At 42.5% G+C, this 24,898-nt stretch overlaps 1 protein-coding gene across 1 annotated transcript; it reads left to right on the top strand.

The window, feature by feature from the left end:
* Positions 1–23,424: 23,424 nt before the first annotated feature.
* Positions 23,425–24,387, top strand: OR5C1 (olfactory receptor family 5 subfamily C member 1). The gene has a single exon (XM_005911254.3). It carries the CDS (start codon positions 23,425–23,427, stop codon positions 24,385–24,387), a length of 963 nt encoding a protein of 320 aa, XP_005911316.2.
* Positions 24,388–24,898: the final 511 nt, after the last annotated feature.

Raw genomic sequence — 24,898 nt, 5'->3', positions numbered from 1 at the left:
CTACCTTGGAAGAAACTCATTCATGGGGACTGGACTCGACATGGAGAATGTCATATCAAGTAGGAAGAATCTGTATGTTGCCTGAGTGTGTATGCTTATGTTCAGTGGTTCAATCGTGTCCAACTCTTTGCGACCCTTTGGACTGTAGCCTGCAAGGATCCTATGTCCATAGAATTTACTCAGCAAGAATACGAGAGTGGATTGCCATTTGGGTTCAAACCCATGTCTTCTGCATTGCAGGCAGATTAGTTTACTGCTGAGCCACCGAGGAACTCTATGTGATTGCAAGGGCAAAAATATTCTAGAAAAGGGAGCTAGGCACAAAAAGAGTTAGAATTTGTCCAGTTTCATACATCTGGACTCAGATCTTTGTCTCTGGTAGGTGATTTGGTTTTTTGTTGTTGTTCAGTTCAGTTCAGTTCAGTCCCTCAGTCATGTCCAACTCTTTGTGACCCCATTGACTGCAGCACACCAGGCCTCCCTGTCCATCACCAACTCCTGGAGTTTATTCAAACTCATGTCCATTGAGTCGGTGATGCCATCCAACCATCTCATCCTCTGTCATCCCCTTCTCCTCCCTTCATCAATCTTTCCCAGCATTAGGGTCTTTTCAAATGAGTCAGCTCTTCGCATCAGATGGCCAAAGTATTGGAGTTTCAGCTTCAGCATCAGTCCTTCCAGTGAATATTCAGGACTGATTTCCTTTAGGGTGGACTGGTTGGCTCTCCTTCCTGTCCATGGGACTCTCAAGAGTCTTCTCCAACATCACAGTTCAAAAGCATCAATTCTTTGGCACTCAGCTTTCTTTATGGTCCAACTCTCATATCCATACATGACTACTGAAAAAACTGTAGCTTTGACTAGAAGAAGGACCTTTGTTGGCAAAAGTAATGTCTCTGCTTTTTAATAAGCTGTCTAGGTTGATCATAACCTGTCTGCCAAGGAGCAAGCGTCTTTTAATTTCATGGCTGCAGTCACCATCTGCAGTGATTTTGGAGCCCAAAAAATTGAAGTCTCTCACTATTTCCACTGTTTCCCCATCTATCTGCCATGAAGTGATGGGACCAGATGCCATGATCTTAGTTTTCTGAATGTTGAGCTTTAAGCCAACTTTTTCACTCTCCTCTTTCACTTTCACTTTTATATTTGGCAAAACTAATACAATTATTTAGTTTAAAAAATAAAATAAAATTGGAAGAATAAAAAAAAAAAAAAAAGAGGCTTTCTTCTTCACTTTCTGCCATAAGGGTGATGTCATCTGCATATCTAAGGTTACTGATATTTCTCCCAGCAATCTTGATTCCAGCTTCTGTTTCATCCAGTCCAGCATTTCTCATTATATACTATGTACTTAAGTTAAATAAGCAGGGTGACAATATATAGCCTTGACATACTCCTTTCCCAATTTGGAACCAGTCTGTTTTTCCATGTCCAGTTATAACTGTTGCTTCTTGACCTGCATACAGATCTCTCACGAGGAAGGTCAGGTGGTCTGGTATTCCCATCTCTTGAAGAATTTTCCCAGTTTGTTGTGATCCACACATTCAAAGGCTTTGTCATAGTCAATAAAGCAGAAGTAGATGTTTTTCTGGAACTCTCTTGCTTTTTTGATGATACAATGGATGTTGGCAATTTGATCTCTGGTTCCTCTGCCTTTTCTAAATTCAGCTTGAAAATCTGGAAGTTCACAGTTCACATATTGCTGAAGCCTGTCTTGGAGAATTTTGAGCATTACTTTGCTAGCATGTGAGATGAGTGCAATTCTGTGGTAGTTTGAGCATTATTTGGCATTGCATTTCTTTGGGATTGGAAAGAAGACTGAGCTTTTCCAGTCCTGTGGCCACTGCTGAGTTTTCCAAATTTGCTGGCATAAACTGAGTACAGCACTTTCACAGCATAATCTTTTAGGATATGAAAGAGCTCCACTGGAATTCCGTCACCTCCACTAGCTTTGTTCGTACTGATGCTTCCTAAGGCCCACCTGACTTCACATTCCAGGATGTCTGGCTCTAGGTGAGTGATCACACCATTGTGATTGTCTGGGTCGTGAAGATCTTTTTTATATAGTTCTTCTGTGTATTCTTGTCACCTCTTCTTAATATTGTCTGCTTCTGTTAGGTCCATACGATTTCTGTCCCTTATTGTACCCATCTTTGCATGAAATTTTCCCTTGGTATCTCTAATTTTCTTGAAGAGATCTCTAGTCTTTCTCATTCTGTTGTTTTCCTCTATTTCTTTGCATTGATCACTGAGGAAGGCTTTCTTATCTCTCCTTGTTATTCTTTGGAACTCTTCATTCAGATGCTTATATCTTTCCTTTTCTCCTTTGCCTTTCACTTCTTCTTTTTCCATAGCTGTTTGTAGGGCCTCCTCAGACAACCATTTTGCCTTTTTGCATTTCTTTTCTTGGAGGTGGTCTTGATCACTGCCTCCTGTACAATGTCACGAACTTCCATCCATAGTTCTTCAGGCACTCTATCAGATCTAATCCCTTGAATCTATTTCTCACTTCCACTGTATAGTCATAAAGGATTTTATTTAGGTCATACCTGAATGGTCTAGTGGTTTTCCCTACTTTCTTCAGTTTAAGTCTGAATTTGGCAATAAGGAGTTCATGATCTGAGCCACAGTCAGCTCCTGGTCTTGTTTTTGCTGACTGTATAGAGTTCCTCCATCTTCAGCGGCAAGGAATATAATCAATCTGATTTGGTATTGACCATCTGGTGATGTCCATGTGTAGAATCTCCTCTTGTGTTGTCGGAAGAGGGCGTTTGCTTTGACCAGTGCGTTCTCTTGGCAAAACTCTGTTAGCCTTTGGCCTGCTTCATTCTGTACTCCAAGGCCAAATTTGCCTGTTACTCCAGGTGTTTCTTGACTTCCTACTTTTGCATTTCAGTCCCCTATAATGAAAAGAACATCTTTTTTGGGTGTTACTTCTAAGAGGGTATTTTAGGTTTTCATAGAACCGTTCAACTTCAGCTTCTTCAGCATTATTGGTTGGGGCATAGACTTGGATTACTGTGATATTGAATGGTTTGCCTTGGAAACGAACAGAGATCATTCTGTCGTTTTTGAGATTGCATCCAACTACTGCATTTCAGACTCTTTGTTGACTATGATATGGCTACTCCACTTCTTCTAAGGGATTCCTGCCCACAGTAGTAGATATAATGGTCATCTGAGTTAAATTATTGTTGTTAGCTGTGAGGCTATTTTCATTTTTTAAACTGTTTAGTTTTTCTCCAATTGAAAAATTATTTGTGTCATTATGCTGCTGCTAAGTCACTTCAGTCGTGTCCGACTCTGTGCGACCCCATAGACGGCAGCCACCAGGCTCCCCCGTCCCTGGGATTCTCCAGGCAAGAACACTGGAGTGGGTTGCCATTTCCTTCTCCAATGCATGAAAGTGAAAAGTGAAAGGGAAGTCGCTCAGTCGTGCCCAACTCTTAGCGACCCCATGGACTGCAGCCTACCAAGCTCCTCCATCCATGGGATTTTCCAGGCAAAGTACTGGAGTGGGGTGCCATTGCCTTCTCCGTGTGTCATTATAGTAAATGTCTAAAATATAAGGAAAAATTTTCAAATCCTTTCCTGAAAGAATGTGTTATGCAAATTCTTACAATCCTTTTCTCTATACATTTATTCTACATTGTTAAGAGATGATTTTTCATGTAACTTTAAAACATGAATGCTTTCCACACTGTTGTTAAATTTATATAAGCATTCTCATAATTAATATTATAGCAGAAGCACCTGCCATGTTGTCATTGTTCAGTCGCTCAGTCATGTCTGACTCTTTGTGGCCCCATGGACTGTGGCACACCAGGCCTCCCTGTCCCTCACCAACTCCTGAAGTTTGCCCAAGTTCATGTCCATTGTATTGGTGATGCCAGCCAGACATCTCATCCTCTGATGCCCTCTTGTCCTTCTGCCCTCAATCTTTCCCAGCATCAGGGACTTTTCCAATGAGCCAGCTGTTCACATCAGGTGACCAAAATACTGGTCTTCAGTATTTAGCTTCAGCATCTGTTCTTCCAATGAGTATTCAGGGCTGACTTCCCTTAAGATTGATTTGCTTGATCTCCTCGCAGTCCAAGGGACTCTCGGGGGACTTCTCCAGCACCACAGTTGGAAGGCATCAATTCTTTGGCCCTCTGCCTTCATTACTGTCCAGCTCTCACAACCGTACGTGATCACTCGGAAGACCATAGCCTTGACTGGCAGAGTAGTGTCTCTGATTTTCAACACACTGTCTGTAATCTTCCATTTGGGGGTAATTAGTCCCTGGTGGCTTGGACAGTAAAGCATCTGCCCACAATGCGGGAGACCCGGGTTCGATCCCTGGGTTGGGAAGATCCCCTGGAGAAGGAAATGGCAACCCACTTCAGTACTCTTGCCTAGAAAATTCCATGGATGGAGGAACCTGGTGGGCTATACAGTCCATGGGGTCGCAAAGAGTCAGACATGACTGAGCAACTTCACTCACTCAGTTCTGTTAATTATTTTTAACTTTATAAATAATCATGCAATGAAGATCAGTGTGAATAAACCATATATGTATAGATTTTCCTATGCCCTTCCAATAAATTTTAAGAAGTGGAATTGGTGTGTGGAAATTTTTTCAGGCTCATGAAATATGTTGCAAAAATAGTTTACAAGGACTTCACTGGAGATCCAGTGGTTCAGACTCCACATTTCCACTGCAGGGATCATGGGTTACAACAAAGATCCCACATGCCACATGGCATGGCCAACTAAATAGATGGATTTTTTAATGAAGAAACTATCTATAATAAAAATAAAAATTTGCCAAACTGTTAATTATTTACATCCCAACTGATGGTTCTGTGAGAATGTTCCTTTCTCTGCATTCTTTGTGTTCCAATTTTTTACTCAATTGTCACAAATATAGTAAGTGAAAAATGGTACTTCTTTTCTTTGAATGTTTTGGATTACTGATTGTTTACTTAAATCCATAAATGCATTTTATTTATTCTTCTGTCAATTATTTCTTCATGTCATTTGACTATTTTAAAAACTTGCATAAGTCTTTTTTATATTAAATATTTAAATTCTACACTTTCCTACTCATATTGCAGCCTTTTTCCAATCACCATTTTATCCTTTGATTTTCTTTTTGATTTTTTGACATAAATAAGTTTTCAATTTACATACATGAAACTAATAAAAATCATCTTCTTTGTGACTCTTCAGGCTGTGTTATCATTGGAAAATTCTTCCCTATGTAGTTCATGTGAATAATAAATTGTTTTTTTTATATTTCAGTACAATGCTATTTTTAATAACAGTTTATTGAGATATAATTCATATTCTATAAAATTCCTTTTTATAGTTTGTAATTTAGTGGCTTTTAATAGGCAGTGTGGGTTTCTTTAGTGAAACAGTATATGACTTTAGCATGATACTAAGTGTTGAAGTGGCTCTCTCCCTCACATCTCTCACTCTTTACAAAAGTTTCCTCTCCATTTCCTGTCCCATAATTATTTTAAAAAAAAGATGCTGACTATGTCTGAGCCCTCACTCACTCACATATATCATACACATTTCCCCTCAGGGCCTTTCTTTCTAGCATTATTTTCCCCTTTGTGGCTTCTTCCTTTACTCCATGCCCTGGAGCACAGGGTAAGTTTCATGTCATGTGCAAAATGTACCTTCTCACACTAGCCCACTCTAATCATCTGGATATGATCTGTTTTTCTTATAAGCATCACTATCCATTTATCTAATCTTGCTACTTCTGCCCTTCTAAGGTCAAGAATGACACAAAGATGGCCACTCCTCCCGTTTCCATTCAGTATTGTACTAGAGGTTCCACTCAGCACAATTAAGTAAGAAAAAGAACTAGAAAGCAATTGGACTGTAAAGAGGACTTCCCTGGTGGCTCAGTGGTAAAGAATCTGCTTGCCAATGCAGAAGATACAAGTTGGATCCCTGGGTCAGGAAGGCATGGCAATCCACTCCAGTATTCTTGCAAATCCCATGGGCAGAGGAGCCAAGCAGGTTATAGTCCATGGAGTCACAAAAGAGTTGGACACAACTTAGTGACTAAAACAACAGCAGCAGCAGATTGTAAAGAAGTAAAACCATTTGTACTTGCAAATGACAGATGCTGTAGATTTTTGAACTCCTAAAACATCAACCAAAAAAACTATTAGAACTAACAAACAATTTGAATCCAATGTAATCTCTATCAAAAGCTGGACAGGGAAGCCTGGCATGCTGCAGTCCACGGGGTCACAAAGAGTCAGACATGACTGAGCAACTGAACACCAACACCTTTTTTGCATAAAATGACAACCTGATCCAAAAGCTCACATAGAAATACAAGGGAACCAGAATAATCAATACATTCTTGAAAAAGAAGAGCAAGGTCAAAAGACTCACACTTCATGATTCCTAAACTTACTACAAAGTTTCAGTAAATAAGGCAATTAATTAATTAAGGCTATACTTCATAGGAAAAGATGTTCAACATCGCTAATCATCAGGGAAGGCAAATCAAAACCACAATGAGATACCACCTCTCACTTGTCAGAATGGCTATTATCAAAAAGAATACAGATAACAAGTGTTGGCTAGGATGTGGAGGAAAGGCAGCCCTTCTACACCTTTGGTGGGAATATAAATTGCTACAGCCATTATAGAGAATAGTATGAAGGTTCCTCAAAAAACTGAAAATAGAACTACCCAGTGATCCAATAATTCCACTCCTGGGTACAAAACACTAATTCAAAAAGATCCATGTACCTCAGTATTCATAGCAATGTTATTTACAGTTGCCAACATATGGAAGTGACTGACCTCAACGTCTGTCAACAGATTAATGGATAAAGAAGATGTGGTATACACATACAATGGAATAATATTCAGTTATTTTTAAAAAATGAAACTTCACCATTTGCAGCAACATGGATGGACCTTGAAGGCATTATGCTAAGTGAAATGTCAGACGAAGAAAGACAAGCGTCATATGATATCACTTGGATGTGGAATCTAAAAAACACAAGAAACTATTAAATATAAAAAATGCAGACTCAGATATAGAAAACAATGTAGTAGTTTTCAGTGGGAGAAGAAAGGGAGACTCAAGAGGCACAGACTATCAGGTACAAAATAAGCTACAAGGGTATGTTGTACAACACAAGGAATATAATCAATATTTTATAATAACTGTAAATGAAGTAAAACCTTTAAAATTGTGAATCACTATATTGTACATCTGTAACATAATATCATATAGCAACTATACTTCAATTTTTAAATGTACAATGCCATACAGCATAAGGCCAGACACATATATAGACCAAAGGAATACAACCCGGAGTCCACAAGTAAACCTTCACATTTATGGGCAATTGATTTTTAATAAGGCTGCAATTCAGGACAATTCAGTGGGGAAAAAATATTGTTTTCAACAAGCAGTGCGGGGTCAACTGGACAACCAAATGCAAAAGAATGAACCTGAACCTTTACCTCACATACATATAAAAATTAACTCAAAGTCAAAGCTAAAACTACAAAAGGTTTAGAAGACAGTGTGAGAATGAATCTTTGTGATCTTAGATTAGTCAATGGTTTCTTAGGTATGACACCGAAAGCATAAGCAGTCATATAAAAAAAGGGATAAATGGGACTTCATCAAAATCACCAAGTTTTACATTTCAAAAGATACCATCAGGAGAGTGAATAGACAACCCACTGAAAGGTAGAGCATCTATACAAATCACATATCTGATAAGATATTTGTATAAGAATATATAAAGAACTCTTACACCTCAACAATAAGACTAATAAGCCAACTATAAAACTGCTAGAGGAGAACAAGGGCAAAACCCTCTCTGACATAAATCACAGCAGGATCCTCTATGATCCACCTCCCAGAATATTGGAAATAAAAGCAAAAATAAACAAATGGGGCCTAATTAAAATTAAAAGCTTCTGCATAACAAAGGAAACTATAAGCAAGGTGAAAAGACAGCCTTCAGAATGGGAGAAAATAATAGCAAATGAAGCAACTGACAAACAACTAATCTCAAAAATATACAAGCAACTCCTGCAGCTCAATTCCAGAAAAATAAACGACCCAATCAAAAAATGGGCCAAAGAACTAAATAGACATTTCTCCAAAGAAGACATACAGATGGCTAACAAACACATAAAAAGATGTTCAACATCACTCATTATCAGAGAAATGCAAATCAAAATCACAATGAGGTACCATTTCACGCCAGTCAGAATGGCTGCTATCCAAAAGTCTACAAGCAATAAATGCTGGAGAGGGTGTGGAGAAAAGGGAACCCTCTTACACTGTTGGTGGGAATGCAAACTAGTACAGCCACTATAGAGAACAGTGTGGAGATTCCTTAAAAAACTGGAAAGAGAACTGCCTTATGACCCAGCAATCCCACTGCTGGGCATACACACCGAGGAAACAAGAATTGAAAGAGACACGTGTACCCCAATGTTCATTGCAGCACTGTTTATAATAGCCAGGACATGGAAGCAACCTAGATGTCCATCAGCAGATGAATGGATAAGAAAGCTGTGGTACATATATACAATGGAGTGTTACTCAGCCATTAAAAAGAATACATTTGAATTAGTTCTAATCAGGTGGATGAAACTGGAGCCTATTATACAGAGTGAAGTAAGCCAGAAAGAAAAACACCAATACAGTATACTAATGCATATATATGGAATTTAGAAAGATGGTAACGATAACCCTGTATGCGAGACAGCAAAAGAGACACAGGTGTATAGAACAGTCTTTTGGACTCTGTGGGAGAGGGAGGGGGGGATGATTTGGGAGAATGGCATTGAAATATGTATAATATCATATAAGAAATTAATCACCAGTCCAGGTTCGATGCAGGATACAGGATGTTTGGGGCTGGTGCACTGGGGTGACCCAGAGGGATGGTACAGGGAGGGAGGTGGGAGGGGCGTTCAGGATGGGGAGCACGTGTACACCCATGGAGGATGCATGTTGATGTGTGGCAAAACCAATACAATATTGTAAAGTAATTAGCCTCCAATTAAAATAAATAAATTTAAATTTTAAAAAAATAAATAAATAAAATGCACAAAGGATTTAAATAAATGCTTCCCCAAAGAAAAGGACACAAACAACCAATTAGCACATGAAAGTTCTTTAACATCATTAATCATCAGAGAAGTGCAAATCAAAAACACACTGAGGGGCTTCCCTGGTGGTCCAGTGGTTAAGACCCTTCACGCCCACCATATGCTGGAGCCCCAGGTTGAATCCCTCATGCCACATGCCACAACTTAGACCTGGCTCAGCCAAATTAAATACACACACACACACACACACACACACACACAATGAGATACCACTTCACTTCCACTAGAATGGTTTAAAAAATAGACAATATCAAAATGTTGCCGAGGCATGAGAGAAGGGTGAACCCTTCTACATTGGTGAAAGTGAAAGTTGCTCAGTCATGTCCGACTCTTTGTGACCACATCGACTGAAGCCTGCCAGGCTCCTCTGTCCATGGAATTCTCTAAGCAAGAATACTGGAGTGGGTAGCCATTCCCTTCTCCAGGGGATCTTCCTCACCCAGGGATCGAACTCAGATCTCCTGCATTTAGTGGGATTTTATTTTATTTTAATTTTTATTCTTCCAGCCATTTTATTTTTAAAACATAATTGTAGTTTCTCAAAAAATGAAACATATACATGTTTCCCCATCCCCGACCCTGCTCCTCCTCCCCATACCATCCCTCTGGGCAGTCCCAGTGCACCAGCCCAACATCCAGCATCATGCATCGAACCTGGACTGGCAACTCGTTTCCCTACATGATATTTTACATGTTTCATTGCAGCCTCACTTCAGGCTCCTCCCACAGAGTCCATAAGACTGTTCCCTGGGATTTTTCTCTTTTTTGCAAGAACACTGGATCTTTCTAAATTGCCATTTCCTTCTGTATTTATGGGAAAGTGAATAATGTAGCCAGTGAAAAACATCAGCAGTTTCTCAAAAACTTAAACATAGTGTTTCCATGCTGCTACTGCTAAGTCTTCAGTCGACCCTCTGTGGACTGCAGCCTACCAGGCTCTCTGTCCATGGGATTTTCAGGCAAGAACACTGGAAATGCAGGAAAGTGAAAAGTGAAAGTACTGGAGTCCGGTCCGACTCTTAGCGACCCCATGGACTGCAGCCTACCAGGGTTCTGTCCTTTTTCCAAAGAGTACAATTCCATTCCTTGGCATATAACTAAGAAAATGTATGTTCAGACAAAAGCCTGTACATGAATGTTCATAATAGCATTATTCATAATAACAAAAGAATAGAAACAACCCCAAAACACACAACTGTTTCAAATTTTTTGTTAAGTATAGTGTTGGTTCAAGGCCTATGACAAACAAATGCCAAAACATAATTAGTGGAAAAAATATATTAGGGAAGATGCTTGTGAAAGATAAAGGGGAATAGGAAAGTCCCACAAGCCTCCCCCGCACTTACAGAAAGCATAGTTCAGCTGCCGCAGAGAAGGACAGGAATTCCCTGAATAAGCAGGGGAACTTGCTTACAAGGCTTGTCTTAGTAGCCACAAATAGATACCCACCCACGCTGGCCAGGATCTTAGAAGTTTAAACAGTGGGTTCAGACACGCACACCGTTCAGATGCTCTGAACAACACATTGTTCACTCACTGTTGTTTACTTGCTAAGTTGTGTCCAACTCTTCATGACCCTGTGGACTGCAGCACGCCAGGCTTCCCTGTCCTTCACTATCTTCTGGAGTTTGCTCAAATTCATGTCCATTGAATCAGTGATACCATTTAACCATCTTATCCTCTGTTGCCCACTTCTTCTCCTGCCCTCAATCTTTCCCAGCATCAGGGTCTTTTCCAGCGATTCAGCACTTGACATCAGGTGGCCAAAGTATTGGAGCTTCAGCTTCAGTATCAGTTCTTCCAGTGAATATTCAGGGTTGATTTCCTTTAAGGATTGACTTATTTAATCTCCTTGCAGACAAAAGGACCCACAAGAGTCCTCCAGCACCACAATTCAAAAGCATCAATTCTTCGGTGCTCAGTCTTCTCTCATTGCTCTCTTGAAAATGGCCCCCACTTGAGCAGAGTGCATAATTCAAGGACAGAGGAGGAGATGAAGTGCTTCCGATCAGTCAGGTCCGATTCACAGGTCAATCAGAAGTCATGCCCTCTCTGAGCTCCCAGTGTACCTGAGCAGTGTACCTGAACAGGCCCTCCAGGGACAAACTCCCGCCCAGCCACATCCTCCTCCACAAGCCTGCTTCTTGTTGTAGAAAATCTTTAGACTCCTAGGCCCTCCTCAAGATCCAAAAATAAATTGAATCAGAGAAGTGAGAAAATGCAGAAATAAAACAATCAAGCCAGACAAAATGATAATAATTCAACCATTCACCAAAGTCAAGGATCTTTAGTTCCTCCTCAAGGGCTATAGATAATATTCTGAGCCATATCCTTTAAGTTGGTTTGCAGACACGGAAACCCCCACCAGGTGTAAAAAGTTAACTGTATGCCACCCACAAGCACACAGAGACTCCAGACAGGTTGGACCCAGAAGGTTGATGATGTTGACTCCTCATTACCTCATCACCAACCAATCAGAAGAATATCCACAAGCTGATCACAAACACAGCAACCCTCTCCCTCACCCTGTCTTTAATATTTATTTTTATTTTTTATTTATTTGGCTGTGGTGGGTCTCAGTTGTGGCATGTGGATTCTTTAGTTGTGGCATGTGGGATTTAGTTTCCTGACCAGCAAACGAACCCAGGCCCCCTGCATTGAGAGCACAGAGTCTTAGCCACTGGACCACCAGGGAAGTCCCCTCACCCTGTCTTTAAAAGTCTTTCCCTGAAAGCCACCACAGAGTTCAGATTTTATGAGCATTGGGTACCTTGAACACTTTGCAAGGGTCCAGCAAGGGGCTTCACTGCATGGAGGTGGTTCCTATCTGGCTGTTTTGGAGGCAGATGTCACCGAAACAGTATAGGCACATGCAAGAGAGAACACACATTAGGATAATGATTCCCAAAATAAGGAACAAATTTTTCCACCAAAAACCCCATGATCTGAACTACTGATTTATTAAGTCCCCTAAGCTTGACATCAGCTCACTAGGGCCACTCACTTGTGTCCTCCTGTGATTTAATGAAATGATACACTAGTAGACTCATCAGGTACACACACACAACACTCTGGATAATGTCACAGGTGTTTCCTTGCAAGGCAGTCATAATGTCCAGGCCATCGTATTTTAGATGATTGCTTTTCTCATTAGATTCAGTGACCAGAAAAGACAGATTTTGCCAGCTACCATTTAACACTTGTTGGGAGAATTTAGGGAGAAGGCAATGGCACCCCACTCCAGTACTGTTGCCTGGAAAATCCCATGGATGGAGGAGCCTGGTAGGCTGCAGTCCATGGGGTCGCTAAGAGTTGGACACGACTGAGCGACTTCACTTTCACTTTCCACTTTGACGCATTGGAGAAGGAAATGGCAACCCACTTCAGTGTTCTTGCCTGGAGAATCCCATGGACGGAGAAGCCTGGTGGGCTGCAGTCCATGGGGTCGCACAGAGTCGGACACGACTGAAGAGACTTAGCAGCAGCAGCAGCAGGGAGAATTTAGTAAAGGCTTCTATGTGTGTTATAATGACCTCCAGGCCAATGGAGGGGGAAAAGATGGTGGCCAAATAATTGTACCAATGGAAAACAGAATGTGTCCCTGTGGCCTTGAGAAGAGGGAGGTTGGCAACTTTTTTTAACTCTCTGCCCAGGTAAAACCCAGGTTGCAGCAGCCCGATGACCCAGGTAGAAGCCACAGCTGAAGACTTGTGCCACACAACCACTGGGTCCCACTGGTGGTCACCCAATAAACACCTGAGTGGTGCAGTCAGTGCCAAGCAAGTCACTGTCCTTTAATGTGACAGAATGACTACATGGTTCTGATGATATCCCTGATGCAATTGTGTTAGTTCTAACTCCTTGCAAGCTCCAGGGAAAAGGGGGCTATGGCTCTTTGGTTCATCATTAAGACCTTAAACTTAAGCCCAGAACACAGTAAAATGCGATAGATATTAATTATGTGAACTAATGAACACTTTGCTAACATGAATGACAGATTAGCTGTAAGACACGCCATAAAACTGAGGTGATTCCAGACTGCTCTCACCCCATAGCCATCAACTCTCCATAGACTGAGCTACTCAGCTCTACCTTCAGACTCAGCCCCCTTCTCACCCATTAGGGAATGGTTCTCAACCCTATATGAACACTGAAAGCAGTTTTCAATCCTGAGGGTTTTAAAAATCACCAGTGCCTGGGTCAACTCCCAAGAGTTCTGATCTAATTCCAGAGAGCTGACATCATGTCCAGTCCTGGCCTCAGGTTGCTTCCAGCCTGGTACAGCATCAGCCACAATTGATAGCTAACGGTGAACAATGTTGATTCCTGATCTCCGAAGAAGATTTAGCTTTGGGACCAGGGACCAGGCTTGATCACTCAAGAGCTCTTGTGTAGCAGAGTTTTATTAAAGTATAAAAGGGACAGAGAAAGCTTCTGACATAGACATAAGAAGGGGGACAAACTGTGCCCCCCTCGCTAGTCTTAGCAAGGCTTTATATACTTTTATCAGACCCACTCCCACAACATACATCTTAAGATAACAGGATTTGAACAAACAATAGAAAGATCTTACCAGACCAACGCCCACAGTTCACAAATTTTAAGATAACAAGATTAGTCAGGAGGTTCTTGTTCAGTTCAGTTCAGTCCCTCAGTCGTGTCTGACTCTTTGCAACCCCATGAATCGCAGCACGCCAGGCCTCCCTGTCCATCATCAACTCCCGGAGTTCACTCAGACTCACGTCCATCGAGTCAGTGATGCCATCCAGCCATCTCATCCTCTGTCATCCCTTTCTCCTCCTGCCCCCAATCCCTCCCAGCATCAGAGTCTTTTCCAGTGAGTCAACTCTTCACATGAGGTGGCCAAAGTACTGGAGTTTCAGCTTTAGCATCATTCCTTCCAAAGAAATCCCAGGGCTGATCTCCTTTAGAATGGACTGGTTGGATCTCTTTGCAGTCCAAGGGACTCTCAAGAGTCTTCTCCAACACCATAGTTCAAAAGCATCCATTCTTCGGCACTCAGCTTTCTTCACAGTCCAACTCTCACATCCATACATGACCACTGGAAAAACCATAGCCTTGACTAGACAGACCTTTGTTGGCAAAGTAATGTCTCTGCTTTTGAACATGCTATCTAGGTTGGTCATAGCTTTTCTTCCAAGGAGTAAACATCTTTTAATTTCATGGCTGCAGTCACCATCTGCAGTGATTTTGGAGCCCCCAAAAATAAAGTCTGACACTGTTTCCACTGTTTCCCCATCTATTTCCCATGAAGTGATGGGACTGGAACCATGATCTTCGTTTTCTGAATGTTGAGTTTTAAGCCAACTTTTTCACTCTCCACTTTCACTTTCATCAAGAGGCTTTTTAGTTCCTCTTCACTTTCTGCCATAAGGGTGGTGTCATCTGCATATCTGAGGTTATTGATATTTCTCCCAGCAATCTTGATTGCAGCTTGTGCTTCTTCCAGCCCAGCGTTTCTCATGATGTACTCTGCATAGAAGTTAAATAAGCAGGGTGACAATATACAGCCTTGACATACTCCTTTTCCTGTTTGGAACCAATCTGTTGTTCCATGTCCAGTTCTAACTGTTGCTTCCTGATCTGCATACAAATTTCTCAAGAGGCAGGTCAAGTGGTCTGGTATTCCCATCTCTTTCAGAATTTTCCACAGTTTATTGTGATCCACACAGTCAAAGGCTTTGGCATAGTCAATAAAGCAGAAATAGATGTTTTTCTGGAACTCTCTTGCTTTTTCCATGATCCAGTGGATGTTGGCAATTTGGTCTCTGGTTCCTCTGCCTTTTCTAAAACCAGCTTGAACATCTGGAAGTTCACGGTTCACGTATTGCTGAAGCCTGGCTTGGAGAATTTTGAGCATTACTTTACTAGCGTGCAAGATGAGTGCAATTGTGCAATAGTTTGAGCATTCTTTGGCATTGCCTTTCTTTGGGATTGGAATGAAAACTGACCTTTTCCAGTGCTGTGGCCACTGCTGAGTTGTCCAAATTTGCTGGCATATTGAGTGCAGCACTTTCACAGCATCATCTTTCAAATGATGAGGATTTGAAATAGCTCAACTGGAATTCCATCACCTCCACTAGCTTTGTTCGTAGTGATGCTTTCCAAGGCCCACTTGACTTCACATTCCAGGATGTCTGCCTCTAGGTCAGTGATCACACCATCGTGATTATCTGGGTCGTGAAGATCTTTTTTGTACAGTTCTTCTGTGTATTCTTGCCACCTCTTCTTGATATCTTCTGCTTCTGTTAGGTCCATACCATTTCTGTCCTTTATTGAGCCCATCTTTGCATGAAATGTTCCCTTGGTATCTCTAATTTTCTTGAAGAGATCTCTAGTCTTTCCCATTCTGTTGTTTTCCTCTATTTCTTTGCACTGATCGCTGAGGAAGGCTTTCTTATCTCTTCTTGCTATTCTTTTGAACTCTGCATTCAGATGCTTATATCTTTCCTTTTCTCCTTTGCTTTTCACTTCTCTTCTTTTCACAGCTATTTGTAAGGCCTCCCCAGACAGCCATTTTGCTTTTTGCATTTCTTTTCTGTGTGGATGGTCTTGATCCCTGTCTCTTGTACAAGTAAGATGGTAGGTGTTGCAAGAGGGCATCAGAGGGCAGACACACTGAAACCATACTCACAGAAAACTAGGCCATCTAATGGTATATGTAATAATAGTAAGGGCTTTCTAGGTGGCGCTAGTGGTAAAGAATCCACCTGCCAATGCAGGAGATGCAGGTTCAGTCCCTGGGTCAGGAAGATTCCCTGGAGGAGGAAATGGCAACCCACTCCAGTACTTTTCTAATCACACTAGGACCACAGCCTTGTCTAACTCAATGAAACTAAGCCATGCCCGTGGGGCCACCCAAGAAGGGCAAGTCATGGTGGAGAGGTCTGACAGAATGTGGTCCACTGCAGAAGGGAATGGCAAACCACTTCAGTATTCTTGCCTTGAGAACCCCATGAACAGTATCAAAAGGCAAAATGATAGGATACTGAAAGAGGAACTCCCCAGGTCAGTAGGTGCCCCATATGCTGCTGGAGATCAGTGGAGAAATAACTCCAGAAAGAATGAAGGGATGGAGCCAAAGCAAAAACAATAGTCAGGTGTGGATGTGACTGGTGATAGAAGCAAGGTCCGATGCTGTAAAGAGTAATATTGCATAGGAACCTGGAATGTCAGGTCCATGAACCAACGCAAATTGGAAGTTGTCAAACAAGAGATGGCAAGAGTGAATGTCGACATTCTAGGAATCAGCAAACTAAAATGGACTGGAATGGGTGAATTTAACTCAGATGACCATTATATCTACTACTGTGGGCAGGAATCCCTCAGAAGAAATGGAGTAGCCATGATGGTCAACAAGAGTACAAAATGCAGTACTTGGATGCAGTCTCAAAAACGACAGAATGATCTTTGTCTGTTTCCAAGGCAAACCATTCAATATCACGGTAATCCAAGTCTATGCCCCATCTAGTAACGCTGAAGAAGCTGAAGTTGAACGGTTCTATGAAGACCTAGAAGACCTTTTAGAACTAACACCCAAAAAAGATGTCCTTTTCATTATAGGGGACTGGAATGCAAAAATAGGAAGTCAAGAAACACCTGGAGTAACAGGCAAATTTGGCCTTGGAATATGGAATGAAGCAGGGCAAAGACTAATAGAGTTTTGCCAAGAAAATGCACTGGTCATAGCAAACACCCTCTTCCAACAACACAAGAGAAGACTCTACACATGGATATCACCAGATGGTCAACACCAAAATCAGATTGATTATATTCTTTGCAGCCAAAGATGGAAAAGCTCTATACAGTCAACAAAAACAAGACTTGGAGCTGACTGTGGCTCAGATCATGAACTCCTTATTGCCAAATTCAGACTTAAATTGAAGAAAGTAGGGAAAACCACTAGACCATTCAGGTATGACCTAAATCAAATCCCTTATGATTATACAGTGGAAGTGAGAAATTGATTTAAGGGCTTAGATCTGATAGATAGAGTGCCTGATGAACTATGTACTGAGGTTCTTGTTAAGGAGAAACAAACCCTTGAGCAAGATACATTGTTATATTGACTAAGACAAAGCAATATAGAAAAAAATGTTTGTCTTTTTCTCCTCCTTGAGAGACTCGGACCCCTTTCTCCTTCTCAAGGGCCCTGGACCCCTTTCTCCTCCTCAAGGACACTGGACTTCTTATCAACCTTCCTAGGAATTGACTCTCTCACAATCATCTATTTCCCTGTCTGTTTTGGATTAGTGTTCTTGCATGCACATATTGGAGAAGGCGATGGCATCCCACTCCAGTACTCTTGCCTGGAAAACCCCATGGACAGAGGAGCCTGGTAGGCTGCAGTCCATGGGGTAGCAAAGAGTCAGACACGACTGAGCGATTTCAGTTTCACTTTTCATTTTCATGCATTGGAGAAGGAAATGGCAACCCACTCCAGTGTTCTTACCTGGAGAATCCCAGGGATGGGGGAGCCTGGTGGGCTGCCATCTATGGGGTCACACAGAGTCAGACACAACTGAAGTGACTTAGCAGCATGTGCATCTCAGCTGCATGGAGGGAAAGAATGGTTCCATCACAGAGGCAGGAAGGCTTCCTGCAAAAGGTGATGGGGTATGTGAGCTGATTCTGTAACTAAAAGGGTGAGTTTTTCAGGTAGACGAGAAAGAGGGTGGACAATCCAGGCAAGAGGAAAATGTGACATGTCAGGAGCCCCACAAGAAGAATTTGTGTTGGTGTAGAAGACTATAAAGCATCATAAAAATACTGAGTCTCAAAGAAAAGAGGGGGAAAACTCCCCTAAACAAGCAGCATGAGTGTCTTCCCCACACAGAGCCTGGGGACCCACTCAGTCAAATTTTTCCAAATTCCCCAGGCTCTAAAGAGTGAGTCATCCCTGGTATTCCCCTGCCACCAGCTCTCATGGAGTCCCCAAAGGATGTGGAGAGGGAGTCCCCATGGAGACCAGGACAGCAGAGGGGAAAAGAGGAGTCAGCAGAGGGGGAACGAGGCAATTCCCCCAGGGTCCAAAAAGAGTATAAGTCCCCCTGTTCCTATGTCTGGGGTGGGGGATGTCCCTGCTACCTCCCCTGCCATCATCACCCAAAGGCTGGACTGAAGTCACTCCATCAGAACTACTCATCCATCTCCACCTTCCAGGTATGTCTTACCAAGCCAATAACCACTCACCAACACAATGACAGCAGCTGGTGTCTGGAACAAAGCATATAAATTGTCTGTGTGCTGAGGAGGAATGATCTAAGAACTGGGCCTTGTTAGAAAATGGGGAAACCACAGCTTGAAAAATGCCAGGACTCTGGCCTTGCCAAATGTAAATGTGTTCATGCGTACAGTGGGGCCTGGAAAGAGAAAATGAGTCAAAAACAAAGTGTTCAGCAGAGAGAAAGGGGCAAGCAGGAGGAGGCAAAAAGAACCCTCCAGAAAGCTAGAATCTTAAGATGTCAGAGCCTGGAATGCTGTCCAGTAGGACACAGGCTCTTGCTACTCAGAGCGTAGTGCCCAGATCAGCAGCATCAGCGTCACCTGGGTGTTTGTTAGAATGCAGATTCTCAGGCCCCTCCCCAGCCCTTCTGAGGCAGAACCTGCATTTAACAAGATCCCTACATGATTCATATGTGCATTCAAGACAGAGAGGCTCTGATGCTCAGGGTTCCAAATAGACCTGCATATCAGAATCAGCTGAACATTTTTTACAGTACAGGTTTCTGAGCTCTGCTCTAGATAAATTAGAATTTCTGGGCACTGTGTATAGCTATATATTTTTTTTCACAAAGCTCCATTGGTAATTCTAATGACAGAGGTCCACAGAGCAAACTGGGACCCCCTGATCTGGTTCAGTCTGCTTAATCTTAAGCTGAGAAAACTGAGGCAAGACAGTGACAACTAGCTTGGTAATCTATTATGAGACTCAATTAATATTTCTGCCTAGAGACCAAAAAAAAAAAAAAAAAAAAAGGGTGGAGTTAGATCCAAACTCTAACTCAATACCTTAATAGCTGAATATCCTGTCTCCTCCCATCTTTGGAGCTCCATTTTCTTACCTTTAAGGAAAAAAAAATGAATGTCCCTGAATGTCAGGATTACTCCTCACGGGCAGTACGCAACAGAGAGAAATTAATGGAGGATCCACTCTGTTTTGTGTATACACACACACACTCACACTCCATAGTAATTGCTTAACTGAGGTTTGGGGATCCTTGCATCCCAGAATTTCAAAGCAATTTAAAAGCCCTGAAGTCTCATTGTCCCCATTTTACAGATGAAGAAATGGAGAGGCGCTCGAAGCAGCTGTGCTCCTCACTTTGTAAAGGTGAGTAGTGTCTGCTTTCCACCTGGACAGACAGTAACACGGAAAGGGTTTGCCACCAACTGGGTTCTGGATGCAGAACTTCAGCCAGCGAACCGACTTCATTCATGGGGAACATGTAGTTGGGTGGGGCTGGAACCCCACAGTTCTCTATCCCTGGAGGCTGTCTGACCTCTCCCAGTGACCCCACTAAGAAGGAGGGGAAGATCCCTAAAATTCTGTATCCCTAAGGATAAAGGGAAGAATTAGGCATGGTCCCAGTGAGGGAAAAGATCATTTAAGTAATTATCAAATGATAGAGTAGGGTTATAATATAGAGAGCTCAGTGAACAGAGTTCCAGAATGAGAGATTCGGTGGTTGGATGTCAGATAAAGCTTCCTGGGGAAAAATTGATGATCCCCGAACAGAGTCTTAACAGATAAGAAGGATCAGTTCTGGTTGTGTAGATGAGCCAAAGGAGATAAAAAACCTTCTGAGATGTCCCAGGATCCTTTAGCTGGGACCCAATCTCTTGTTGAAGGAACCAGCATTTGATATGCATATAAATAAAAACATATATTATTGTTTTGTTTTTCTTTAATCTGTATAGTTTTCCACAAATTATGATTTTAATCTCAATATGGTTTTAAGATTTCTCTACATTGATATATATAAGTTAAATCTATTCCTTTTTAAACTCCATGAGCCTATTAACATTTAGGTTTGGCTAATGTTAGTCCAGTGCAAATAGCCCAGGAGAACATGCACCCTTGGGCATGTCTCCTTGTGTACATATGGGGGAGTTTTTAAAACACTAAGAAGTGGAATTACCTAGCTGTCATGGACTGAATGCTTGTGTCCCTTCAAAATTTATAAGTTGAAGTCCTAATCCTGAATGGAATGGTATTTGGAAGTGGGGGTCTTTGAAAGGCAACTAGGTTTAGATCAAGTCCTAAGGGTAGGGTTCTCATGATGGAATTAATGCCCTTATAAGAAAAGATTAGATAACCTGCTATCTCTCTCACTTCACTATATGAGGATAAAATAAGAACACAGTTCAGTTCAGTCGCTTAGTCATGTTCAACTCTGTGACCCCATGGACTGCAGCAGGCCAGGCCTTCCTGTCCATCACCAACTTCCGGAGTTTACTCAAACTCATGCACATTGAGTCAGTGATGCCATCCAACCATCTCTTCCTCTGTCGTCCCCTTCTCCTCCCACCTTCAATCTTTTCCAGCATCATGATCTTTTCCAATGAGTCAGCTCTGCACATCAGGTGGCCAAAGTATTGGAGTTTCAGTTTCAACATCAGTCCTTCCAATGAATATTCAGGACTAATTTTCTTTAGGATGGACTGGTTGGTTCTCCTTGCAGTCCAAGGGACTCTCAAGAGTCTTCTCCAACACCACATGTCAAAAGAATACAGCCATCAGCGATTCTAAAAGTGGGCCTTCACCAGAATCCAACCATGCTGGCACCCTGATCTTGGACTTCTCAGCCTCCAAAATTATAAGAAATAAGTATCTGTTGCTTAAGCTACCCAGTCTATGGTACTTTGTTACAGCAGCCCAAGCAGACTAAGATACTAAAGTGTGCATATTTGTGGGTCCTCCAATTTTCTCAGTTTACATTTACACCAGCACATTTATTGCCTCTTAGAACCCTCCAAGAGAGGTATTACATGTACTTTATGAAAAAACCGTCTGAGAGAGGTCAAGTGACTTGCCCAAAGTTGCACACCAGAAAGTGTGGAAGCCAGACTTAAAACCAAGTCTGTATGCTGATAAAATTCATATTCTTTTCACTGTTTTAGACATTCAGCCGGTATTTATTGAACACTTATTACGTACCAGACCCTGGAGGTACAAAAATTAATCACAGAGTCATACTGAGCACACAGTAGGACTTAATAAATGTTTGTTGAATGAATATTGAATCAAGGTGCTCAAAGCCCACAGGAGAGACAGACACACAAAAAGAACATACAGTAGCTTTTTGGCTTTCAGATTAATTTGTGTTTTAACATTTTTGAACTTTTTTCATGTAACATTATTATATCATGTGCTTTTTCCATATCATTAAAAATTCTATAAAAATAAAACAAAAATGCATGCAATAGAATAGTGATGCACTGTGATGAATGTAAGCCCCGGTGCAGCCAGCACACAGTAGGGAGAAGTACAGTTTCCTCTGAGTCATGTGAGTCGGGAGGGAAGGCTTTACATACGAGATAGTTTTGGTCAAACACAACAACTGGAAATGGGTTCTTAGCAAAGGGAACACATGAAAAGGGACAGGAGTGTAAACAATATATTTTCTGGAAACTACACTACTTCTGGTTGCCTTGAAGTTACTTCCTTCCAATATCAGGGCTAGGTATCAATAAACTGATCCTTCAGTAAATATCTGCCATATGCCAGGCTTTGTGTGAGATGTTTTACATGCTTTATTCCATTGAATCCTTGCAGCATTTTTTCCTCATTACACATAGAGAAAACTGAGGCTCAGGGTGGTGAAGAATCCAGCCCTGGAATATATTCAAGTTTTCTATTCTTTCCACTCCCTGTCATCTCCCTCAGATGACAGCCACTGCTGCACTCTCCTGTCCCAGGTTTTACTCCAATGGAAGGACGTCCTCTCAGCAAACCTAGCTAGCTACCCTTTGGATCAGGAAACTGTGCCCATTTCACTGCCTCTTTTTCTCCTTGGGAAACTGGAGAGGAAAATGCATATAGAGTCACGGAGTTTTCAATCCTTGTCCAGACACAACTATGATCCTATTCATCATCCATGCATTTAATAAATTCAGGCATACTTCATAGATATTGTGGGTTTGGTCACAGACAAGCACAATAATATAGCCAAAATATAGCAATGAAGCAAATCACCCCAAAGTTTTGGTTTCCCAGGGCATATAAAAGTTATGTTTACACTATACTGTAGTCTATTAAGTGTGCAATAGCATTATGTCTAACAAAGCAATGTACATACCTTAATTTTAAAACATTTTATTGCTAAAAAATTATACCCATCACCTAAGCCTTCAGTGAATCATAGTAGTAACATCCAAGATCTCTAATCATAGATCATCATAACACCTATAATAATCATGAAAAATCTGAAATATTGTGAGAATTACCAAAATGTGACACAGGGACACAAAGTGAGCAAATGCTGTTGAAAAATTGTGCCACAAATCTTCAATTTGTTTAAAAACAAAAAACTACCATCTGCGAAGCATTATAAAGTGCAATAAAATGAAGTGTGCCTTTATTTATTGAGCAATTACTATGTGCCCAGCAATGTTCTCAGTACTGTGGATTCAAAATTGAGTAAGCCAGGCAAGTGTCCCATTCTCACGGAGGTTAAGTAGTAGCGTGTGTGTGGTAAGTTGCTTCAAGTCATGTCCATCTCTTTGCGATCCTATGGACTATAGCCAGCCAGGCTCCTCTGTCCATGGCATTCTCCAGGCAAGAATACTGGAGTGGGTTGCCATGCCCTCCTCCAGGGATCATCCCTACCCAGAGATTGAACCCTCATCACTTAAGTCTCCTGTACTGGCAGACAGGTTCTTTATAGCTGAGCTACCTGGGAAGTGGCAGGGACTTAGCACTAAAGAGATAATTTTAAAATTACCTCTTTATATAAATTTTAAAATTTTATATATTTTTAATTGAAGGATTCTTTTTAAAATTTTTATTTTATTTTTAAACTTTACAATATTGTATTAATTTTGCCAAATGAAGGATTCTTTTAAACACAGGTTTTGAGAAGTGCTGTGGTTTGTCCACACACATCACACTTTTATTACACAGTTAGGACTCACCCAAATCTGTTCCCAGTACAAAGTGCGTTCTGGCTGGTCATGGTCCTGACCTTTTCCTCACCTCCCTCCTGCTTTGTCTCTCCTCAGACTCTGTCCTGCAAAATGACACCTGAGAACTTCACCTGGACCTGGGGTGCCCCTGCTGAGTTCATCCTCCTGGGCATCACAGACCGCTGGGACCTGCGCCTGACCCTCTTCCTCATCTTCCTGCCCGTCTACCTGGTGAGCTTGCTGGGAAACGCAGGCATGGTGCTGCTGATCCACATAGACGCCCAGCTCCACACACCCATGTACTTCTTCCTGGCCAACCTCTCCCTGCTAGATGCCTGCTATTCCTCAGCCATCGGCCCCAAGATGCTTGTGGACCAGCTGTTGCCTCGCGCCAGCATCCCTTACGCAGCCTGTGTTCTCCAAATGTTCCTGTTCACAGGGCTGGCCGATGCCGAGTGTTGCCTGCTGGCAGCCATGGCCTATGACCGCTACGTGGCCATCGGAAACCCTCTTCTCTACACCACGGCCATGTCCCGGCGTCTGTGCCTGGTCTTGCTGGGAGCCTCCGGCCTGGGCGGGGCAGTGAGCACCGTGGTCCACACGACCTTCACCTTCCGCCTGAGCTTCTGCGGCTCCCGGGAGGTGAACAGCTTCTTCTGCGATATTCCCCCCCTGCTGGCCATCTCCTGCAACGACACCAGTCTCAATGAACTCCTCCTCTTCGCCGTCTGTGGCTTCATCCAGACAGCCACCGTGTCGGCCATCGCCGTGTCCTACGGGTTCATCGCCGGCGCTGTGATCCGCATGCGCTCGGCCGAGAGCCGGTGGCGAGCAGCCTCGACCTGTGGCTCCCACCTCACGGGTGTGGCCATGCTGTACGGGACACTCATCTTCATGTACCTGCGTCCCAGCTCCAGCTACGCCCTGGACACTGATAAGATGGCCTCCGTGTTCTACACCCTTGTCATCCCAGCTCTCAACCCGCTCATCTACAGCCTCCGCAACAAAGAGGTCAAGGAGGCGCTCAGAAGGACTTGGAGCCGATGCTGCGGTCCACGGCGGAGGCACCAGTGAAAGGGCTGCAGGCTGGCGTTAGGACTGACTCTGGAGGGATGAGGTGGGCTCTTCCCGGCCCCTGGCACGGGCTGGGTGTCCCTTGTCCTTGTTTGAGGTGGAAGAAAGGGGAAAAACTGAGGTTTACAGACAGCAGACAGGAACCTGAGGTACTCTAGACCCAGCCAGAACCAAGATCAAGTGAATTTGCTGTTGAGTTTGCCTTAGGCTCCTCCATGTTCAAAGCATGTTACCAGGTGCAGTAACTATTTATTTGCCACTTGAATTTCCAAGAGGCTGATACCCAGAAACACCAGATAAGGTCTGTGCTGGCCGCAAGTGTTCTAGAGCCTTGGTTTTCTAACGTCCTTTGTGACCAGTGAGTCACACTTCTCACTTTGAGCCCAAGAGAGCAACTTCAGAACCCACTTATGCCAAAGACTGGGATAGGATCTGGGTAGGCAAATATCTTTCCCTATGAAGCCGCATATTCCATCTCTCAGGATAACTGAGAATACACATGATCTCATTC

The sequence above is a fragment of the Bos mutus genome, chromosome 11, assembly GCF_027580195.1.
Source record: "Bos mutus isolate GX-2022 chromosome 11, NWIPB_WYAK_1.1, whole genome shotgun sequence".
Taxonomy (NCBI): domain Eukaryota; kingdom Metazoa; phylum Chordata; class Mammalia; order Artiodactyla; family Bovidae; genus Bos; species Bos mutus.
The sequence above is the reverse complement of the archived record's forward strand: the minus strand, read 5'-3'. Positions and strand labels throughout refer to the sequence as shown.